At 39.5% G+C, this 8,837-nt stretch overlaps 1 protein-coding gene across 1 annotated transcript in view; it reads right to left on the bottom strand.

The window, feature by feature from the left end:
• The window catches only part of si:ch211-127i16.2 (probable flavin-containing monoamine oxidase A), a 45,337-nt gene that overhangs the window by 24,469 nt on the left and 12,031 nt on the right, over window positions 1-8,837 (bottom strand). Inside the window, exons 7-8 of the mRNA XM_023286216.3 lie at window positions 8,710-8,794; window positions 82-182 (exon numbers count right to left, since the gene is read on the bottom strand). Of these exons, the coding sequence (XP_023141984.2) occupies window positions 82-182; window positions 8,710-8,794 (186 nt within the window). The remainder of the gene's footprint in view (window positions 1-81; window positions 183-8,709; window positions 8,795-8,837) is intronic.

The raw sequence follows: 8,837 nt of genomic DNA, 5'->3' as shown, positions 1-8,837 counted from the left end.
AAATGAAGTGCATTTTCATTACTTTAATCATTAAATGTGTGTTCGGTTGTGCTGTTCGGTGTGTTATCTTCTGTTACTCACCGTCTGGTAGGTAATAATGAACTTTATCATATGGCCCACAGGCATGTTCTGGGTAAGGTATTCTCTTTGGCTGGTCAGCGCCGGCTCGTAGTGAATCTTTGCTGGTGGAAAAACAACAGTACACCATGAATCTCAAAAGCCCCATGTTCTTTTTCAGCCCCAAACCCCCCTCCCCGGTCTCACTTTATACTGTAACATGTAGGACAAATCTATACTTTATTTAAAGAGATAGACTTAAAGAGGGAAATAAGAATAAGTAAAGACGGATGGCACACTTGAGCTAATCCCCCTATTGATCAGCTTGGCTTTATCTTGAATCACTGACTAGTATTAATGGGCTCGCAAATAAATCCCCATGACCTAATGCTGCTCTGCCTGTTGCACGGCTCCGGGGTACTAATCACACCACTTACATCTGTAAAAAGCTCCATCTGTCCCATGTGAAAGCAGTCGTGTAACTTCATCAGTAGCGTCCTGAGGTAGCGTGTGTCACGCGTGACGAGAAAGCCAGACTATTTCTGTGCTCGCTTTGGCAAGTGGAGCGACATCTGGCCCAAAGCCAGGCTTTTAATGAATGAACCAGTGGAAGATGTGAAACATCATTTTGAAACTGTCAGAGGGCTGTCAGCAACCTCAAAATAATGCCCTTAATGCAAAACAAAATTGATGAGCCTGGTGCAGTAAAATTGAAAAACAGCGACATGATAAGTGGCTCCAAACTAATTTGACATGGTCACCTAGACGTCGAAATGACACCACTGTACACATGACATAAGACTTGCCAAGCAGCGTCGTATCCATAGTGCTATTTGTTCTGACACCAAAACGAGTTAAGTTGATAGCAAAAAAATAGCGTCTACCTTATTATTTGTCAGGCAGCCGCTGAATTGCGTATGAGTAAATAAGATGTATTCTGGCACCTTATTCTTTTGAACGCAAAAGTGCGCTGATAACGCAATCATCCATTCGCACAAATCCATCGTGACACATTTGCGTAACGTCACATCACAGTTAAATCAGGGTGACACAAACAAATGGGGGCAATAGAATGGCACTTCTTATGAGTAAAGTTAGCACACAAGTCTGGTTTGCTGGCTCAACAGTTGATTACCTGATCAACAGAGACAATTTCACTCGCAGCCATCAGCTATTTGCAGCACTCACAAAAGAAGGACTATTGTTATGCATTGTTCCAGGCGGCTGCAACACTTGAACTTTCGAAGACACTTTTGACACATTCAAAAGAAAGCAGCGTAAATTACACCATGTCGACCTTATTTGTCTGCATCTCCACATGATAAACACTTAAGATTTTCAATGCCTGACAGTAGAAGTGAAAGAATAACTTGAAAAATGTCCTCACAGCATCACTCAGGTGATAAGACCTTTAAAAATTTGAATCAGTGGGAATGTATTGAATTCACATCTTTCAGTAATGCTGGCAGCATGACTCTAGCAACGGCAATGTCTCTTGATCAGGTAGTCAGTCCATAACTTTGGTGAAAACCAGTGTCGTGCATGTTTATCATCTCCTACTCACCTGGGCCAAGCACCTATCCTTTTAATTTTTTTAAGTTTTTATTTTACTGTGAAACAAGACATGTAAGCCAAACAAAAAATACAATATGATACAGTCATGTATATAAAACAGTAAACAAGAGAAAGAAAGAAACTATCTTGTACCAGGAGTGCACTGTTACGGTCGTATTTCCCTTCATAATTATGTCTTGGAGTTTTCATTCCCCTTTCAAAAACATAACTACGGGAGAAAAGAACATAACTGTATCCATCCAGAGAGAGGACCATCCATAACTATTATAAGTAGTGTTAGTTTGGAGTGCTCTGACCTTAAAGGGAGCACAAGACTGGGGAAGGTCAGTTCATTGCTTTTACAAAGTCTGGTCTAAGTGTTTTAACATTTTGCGCCCCATGTCGTGTACAAGCACCCACCTTTAGATTTAAAGGAAAATTAATCTTTTCCAAGTATTTTTCGGGGAACCTTTGCATCTTCATATTTTTTCCTCTCTGCCTGTACCTTGTAAGTAGGTGAACTTTTTAGCAGAAATACCCATTGTGTTTCCAAAATACCGAGAAGGTTTAGTAAAAACAGGTGTCTTTCAGATATCTTCCAGCAAAATGCGGCTAAACCAGGTGGTTTTGAGGTTGAGAATAGCACAGTTCCAGAGTATAAAAAGAGGACTGGAACAAACAGACTAATGTTTCAGCACTTTGGGGTCTTCGTCACAGTCAAAATGGACAAAGACGCGAGGGAAACAAATCTATTCAACCAAAATCAGAACTTCAATTGTCAATTGGTTGAACAGGGATTTCAAACTTATTGGATGATGGATCTAAAGCTGGGAGTTGCTATAGTGTTCATCAAGGAGCGATACCCCAACGCCATGTCAGAAACACAGGAAAACAGACACAGATAAAGGTAAAAAAAATACAGAAAAGGTTAGAAGAAATTTCTGTCAGAGGTGCTAAACCAGAGAAAACATGACAAATTAATCAAGGCCTTTATTAATCAAGGCCTTTAGTCAAAACATCCTGCCAGAGATTAAACAAACCTCTTTTAAAGGTACAAAGGTTAGCGATGTAAATATCTGACAACCAAGAAAAGAGGAGCTTTGGAAGAAAGTCAGTCCTAATGAAATCTGGATTTGTCCTAAAGCTGTGGGGCTTGTCAAGAATTTTTAGTGTACTTTTAAATTTGTGTGCTTATTGACTGTAGTATGTCTTTATGTGTGCACAGCCAGACAAATTTTACCACATTTACAACTTTATTAATTTATATATTGGAAAGCTGAAAACTGTAAGTCAGCTCTGTTATTAAGTATAGGAACAGTTTTCAATGATGGGATCCTCAAGTATCGGAGTCCAACAGTCTCTGTATTAAAGTTGGACGAGAGTTTTAAAGCTGAAGGTCAAAAGATAGGATTTATCTTTTGACCAGACGTGCACTATCGTCCTCTGAAGCGCTCTCCTTTGACAGCTCATCTGACTTTTTTTTTCTTTGCGTTACTCTGTCATCTTTGCAAAACAGCTGCAGGTTCAAGAGTGTCTCATTACTCCAAAGCAATCTGTACAAATGCTGGTTCCTGACCCTTTAACACTCCGACTTCTAAGGACGCCTGCTTCCCCCAGAGTGGTTTCATTTCAGTCTTTTCATTTTTCTTCCTGTCGGTCTTTATCTCACTTTTTCCTTTTAAAAATGTGGTATTTGATCCTCTCTGACTTCATTCCAGTGGATGCACCACTGAACAACATTGACCTTACTTTACTCAACTTCCCCTGTCACTGACCAGTCGCATCTGAGGTAGTCTTCAGCAAGGAGCCTTCGAAATTTCCATTACTTTCTCACTCTGAACTTTTCAGGAAAGTGCACAGGCTTTTTTTTTTTTCAGGGTCTTTGAGTGTCAGAGGGATGAGGGAAGTGAGACATGAAAAGCCACTCAAATCAACACATAACATCAAAGGGGATGGTGATGCACAGATGCAGCTTCCAAATGACAATCTACAAAGTGTGGTGCGAGGGAAGTTAAAGAAAATATGAAAATAGCTGGAGCCGTCTATATAACTAAAGTTTGTGCTGTGAAATTAGATCACCTCTTTCATGCTGAAAAACCAACAGAGCACAGCATAACAAGCCGTAGTGGAGATGGGAAAGAAGAAATGGCACTTTCTTGGTAGGTGTGGTTGAGATAATTGCATGTGAAAAAAGAAAAAAGCCTTCACCGCAGGTTTAATGTTCCATGAATCTAATGTATCAGGCTTTTTGATCAAAACAAAGAGATGAGAACCCCTTAGATCATAATTCTGGGCAGGTATCCATACCTAAGGCCAATTCAGAAAGAAAAAGGCAATAATGACGAATGGATTCTATTAAAAAATAGATTGCAACCCTCGCTGTCATAAATCTGCAAGGCCATCAGAGATAGGCAGCGCTCTTTACCAACCACTTAATCCAAATGTTAAAGATAGAAGGTCTGTGTCTATGGGCATGTTACATCACAGATCCTTTATTGAATTACCTACGTAGCCTCTTGACACTTATTGAAATTGAAGGCTTGGCGGTGGAAGAAGACGCCCTCCCCCCATCTTTCCTAGAGCTCCGGTATCGCTTCTTAATTTCTGCTATTGGTTTCAAACGAAAATAGACTCGAGGAAGACGATGACCCTTCTGGCTGAAACTGCCCTCATTAGTTAGTAAATTAATATAACTGTTGTTTAATCTTGAGTGGCTTTTATATTCTCCTGTAAACAGCTGGTGGGTCACAAACAGGGTACATTTTGACGAGCCAAGAAAACTTTATTATCTTCTTAATCGGGTTCTCTTTAAAAAGTCATGTGATCCTCCTGCACATAAAGATGCTATTATCTCTTATTTAAATCAGAACTGACCTGTACCGGCTGTTTAAATTAGCAACTTTGTGCTTTTGTTTGGACTGCTCTAGGTAGTTTATGTTGGAAATAAATGGGATTAATCACAAATTTGATGCTCTTATTATGATTTTGAACTTTTCTATTTATTGAACGTAGGTACAGCTGTGTGAAAGAGTGTGTGGGTGTTGGGTTGTTTTAAATATCATTGTAGTGTTTGGTACAATGACAATAAAACTTTCAGACTCTAAAATATAAAAGGGCAGAACACGCTATTCTAACTTCTTCCATCATGTGCATGCACTTTATCTGCTATTCTGCATTTTATTGTCCAAAAATTTACCATGGTGATGAGTCAAAACAGTTAAAAATACTTGGAGAATAAGAAATGTTAGCATAAGATATGTTGAATTTGGTGCATTTGTTTGTTTAAGCTACAAGAAAAACCACTGTTAGTTAAATCTTATCAAATACACACAGTCTTTTTGTACTGACAGTAATAGTAATGCATCTTTTAAGTGAGTCTTATGTTTCAGTGTAAAATATCCCACATATTTTGCCCACAGATTTCACAACTAATTTTGTAGGATCCTTCTCAAAAATATTGGTTATTAATGTTAAAATATGATCATCTGACAATATATTATCTGTTTTGTAGCTGTCAGATATTGATGTCAAAAATCCATTAACGGTCAGGATCTAAACACAAAAGGCTGAATTGACCGTTTGCCGTAATTAACATTTTCCACTGGATAATGAAGCCATTTAAAACCACATTCACTCTGTCTGCTCCCCTACAATTTAGCTATATTGCTCACCAGGAGGAATGCAGAAATGCACAGAGTAGATAGCTGAATTCATTTCCACCGAGTCTAAAAACCCAGCGAGATAAAAATCACACGCCGTTAATTATCTTCACAATCACTTTTTGCTCCCACTTCATGTTTAATCCCTAAATTAGGCCTCCATTAGTTTCATTCAAAGCGCAGCAGACACTGACCTACAATGCTGGGCTCACACAGTGTCAGTTGGCAAATCAATGCTAATGCACTGCTTTAGCCATCCTCCGCCGGCGTAAACAACTGGCTCTGGACTAAACCGTGAGTGGCAGATGTAATAGTTTCCTCACCGCTGCCCAAAAAACCTGCTGTCATTACTGCAGCTCCATCTGCATGAGAAAACAGATCTTAGATAAATGTTGCTTGGCTGACTGTCAGGTTCCGTTGCCATCCCATGAACACCCCCACTACTCCTCCTTAATCAGGTATGCTGACATTTTTTTTTTTTGTTTTTACAACAACTTCAGCTTCACCCACTCTACAATAAACACCCATGCACAAGCCCACACAGTCACACATCCACAGCCAGATTGCACACTTTGGCGTGATATAGAGAGACAGAAAAACATTTAAAAACAAAATACTAATTTAGCATCAGCCGAGCTGCCTCTGTAATTATTGCAGACTCTCAGACAATATGCCTAATGACGTTATTGTCTAAATGCATGCTATGAAAGGCAACTCGTTTTTTTCTATAATGCAACAATGAAGAGTGGACAAGCTGAACCTGATAAACAACACTGAAGGTACATTTATGTCAGTCATAAACAATGTGTGGTTAATTGCTGTTAAATTACTTTAAATATATAGGGTTTTTTTAAGCGATTTGTGTTTTCTTAGTGAACCAAATAAATAGTAAAGTACTGATTAACTTAAAATTTCTTTTTCTTTTCTTTGAAAACGTGAAGGCTATATGAATCTCGAAGTCAAACTGATCAGCCAAAGATTTCATTTTCTTCTGAAGTTGAGCCCGAAGTTGATTTTTTTGTTTGATTTCTTCATGAAGTTGGGTCCCCAATGGTACTGTCTTCTCCCCTTGTGTAGTAAATTTTGACTAAATTCTCCACTTTTGTATTTATGCGCTGGATAAAGGATGGAGCTAACTATGCTTTGCAGAGACAGTGCATTCTATGGGTTGTCTCTGCAAAACTGTCAGTGAGATATTTGAAATACTATGTACTAAAAAGGTCAACGAATCAGAAACTAAACTAAGTCATTTCAGCTTCTTTTTTTGTAAAAGGACAGTGTTGAGGAGGGGAATGGTCAAGAAGCTGACACTACATCTTCTTGATACTTGATCAGTAATCCATCTTTTAAGACATGACTTTCAAGCTAAATAAGTTTTTTTTCAACTGCATACTTCAATCACATTTTCAAAAGTCAATGCAGGACATAACATTTGCATTTACTCACTCGTTCTGTTCATGCATCGCCGTCTCATATACAGTGAGACCAAACAGTTCATAAATCACTGCGGTGAGTGAGAAGTGGTAACAAAAAAATGAGGAAAAAAACCTGACGGAACTCGTTATAAAAGATGGATGGATGAACAGGGAGATAAATCCAGAAGCCAAGAACAGGACAAACATGATATATTAGGAAACACTCGGCTCATATCTAATGTTTGTGTTGGTCTGTGAATACAGCAGTGTCTTTTGATGCCTAAAAAAATATGTTTTTTAAAAGTATTTATCAAGTTTTTCATAATTTATTCTGAAAAAGGTGACTTGTCAGAGAATTACAGTTGTCAGAACCAAGCATTTGTAAAAGAAAAGCCGTGTTTGGAGGCCACAGTGAGCACCACTTTAGACTGCTGCAGTCCAAGAGGAGTCATCTCCAGTCATTTCTGTCAATCCCACCTTTCTTGTTCCTTCACTCCCCCACTAACTGCAAAGCTGCTCAGCTGTACCCATTTCCAGAAAATTAAAATGAAGCATGTCACATGGATGACTTTAAGCAGCAATCCCGTCTTTAATTTATCCCCCCGACTTCTTTTGGGTGAGATGACGTCTCAATCACTGGCCTGACTTTGGCTTTTCACAGTCCCTGTCAACCTCTCCAGCCCTGATTTAAGGCCAAAGTGTGGCACAGCGGCATATGAGCCAGAGCAATCCATGCTGCATAATTCAACGCTGCTCTGAAACCTGTCTCATTAAGGATCTTGGCCATTGTCCATGCCTCTGTGTATGAGGCTTTGAGTGACAGATCTGTTGCCAGCTTAGTACAAATAGGCACAGACCCAGTGTAAGCCTGAGCTTCACATTCAGCTTCAGCCCTCCTTTTCCAAACCTGGCAAAAACCAGCCCTGCCTCAACTTCAACCTGACATCAACCCCAGCCTTGGCGTGCATTCTGCACAGGACAAGCATCAAGCGGACGGCAAGAAAATATCAAATCCAAACACCAAACAAAGTTGACGCTATTTCACTTTGTAGCTGATTAGAAGTTGGAATGCAAGATTTTCTAGTGAGGAAATCAAAAGTAGATTCTGCTCAGGGCTTGGATGTGTTTTCTCTGCTTCGCTGCACAACATGATGTCAGTTCACATGGATGGACACAGCCGAGAATAAACAGATGATATTTATAGTAATGTATTTTGAGGTTTCATTCATTCAACATGGCATGCTTTTAATTTTATAGGTTCTGTGTTACCTATAGGCACCTACACTACCGTTCAAAAGTTTGGGGTCACCCAGACAATTTCACGTGTTCCATGAAAACTCACACTTTTATCCATGTGCTAACATAACTGCACAAGGGTTTTCTAATCATCAATGAGCCTTTCAACACCATTAGCTAACACAATGTAGCATTAGAACACAGGAGTGATGGTTGCTGGAAATGTTCCTCTGTACCCCTATGGAGATATTCCATTAAAAATCAGCTGTTTCCAGCTAGAACAGTCATTTACCATATTAACAATGTGTAAACTGTATTTATTATTTATTTAATGTTACCATCTTTGACAAAAACTGCTTTTCTTTGAAAAATAAGAACATTTCCAAGTGACCCCAAACTTTTCAACAGTAGTGTATATTTTCCAATCTTGGTAGCTTGATTGAAATGCGGTTGGTTAAAACATGTTTGTCACTTTCATCCAACCGTAGCAAATGTCACATTAGCTCCCACTTAAAGTTTTGGCCTCGGCGTCCTGCTCTGGTTCATCATCCAATCCACGGGAATTCTGAGCCCAGGGCCTGACCTCAGACTGAGTTTTCTACTTCAGCCAAAGTGACTGCCTGCCACACCCGGGAGCCAAAAAAAGATTTAGGAAAATCACAGATTTATCTGCATGGATGCACAGTTTGCCACATTTGACTGACGTGATGAGAGAGGAGGATATTTGCCTTCTGCATCAGTGAGAATTTCATTTAGCGAGTCGACAGAGGTGGGAGACGCACACTGACCTGCTAAATGAGGGGGGCAGGTGACAATCACAGCTCTGCACAAGAAGGTGTCGGTAGCAGTCGTCACCCGGGCCCACTCAGCATCCTGTTCAAACATATAAACAGAAATACAGTTTTATTCAATAAGC

This window comes from Amphiprion ocellaris, chromosome 17, assembly GCF_022539595.1.
Source record: "Amphiprion ocellaris isolate individual 3 ecotype Okinawa chromosome 17, ASM2253959v1, whole genome shotgun sequence".
Lineage (NCBI taxonomy): Eukaryota > Metazoa > Chordata > Actinopteri > Pomacentridae > Amphiprion > Amphiprion ocellaris.
This window is presented reverse-complemented; position numbering and strand designations above follow the sequence as displayed.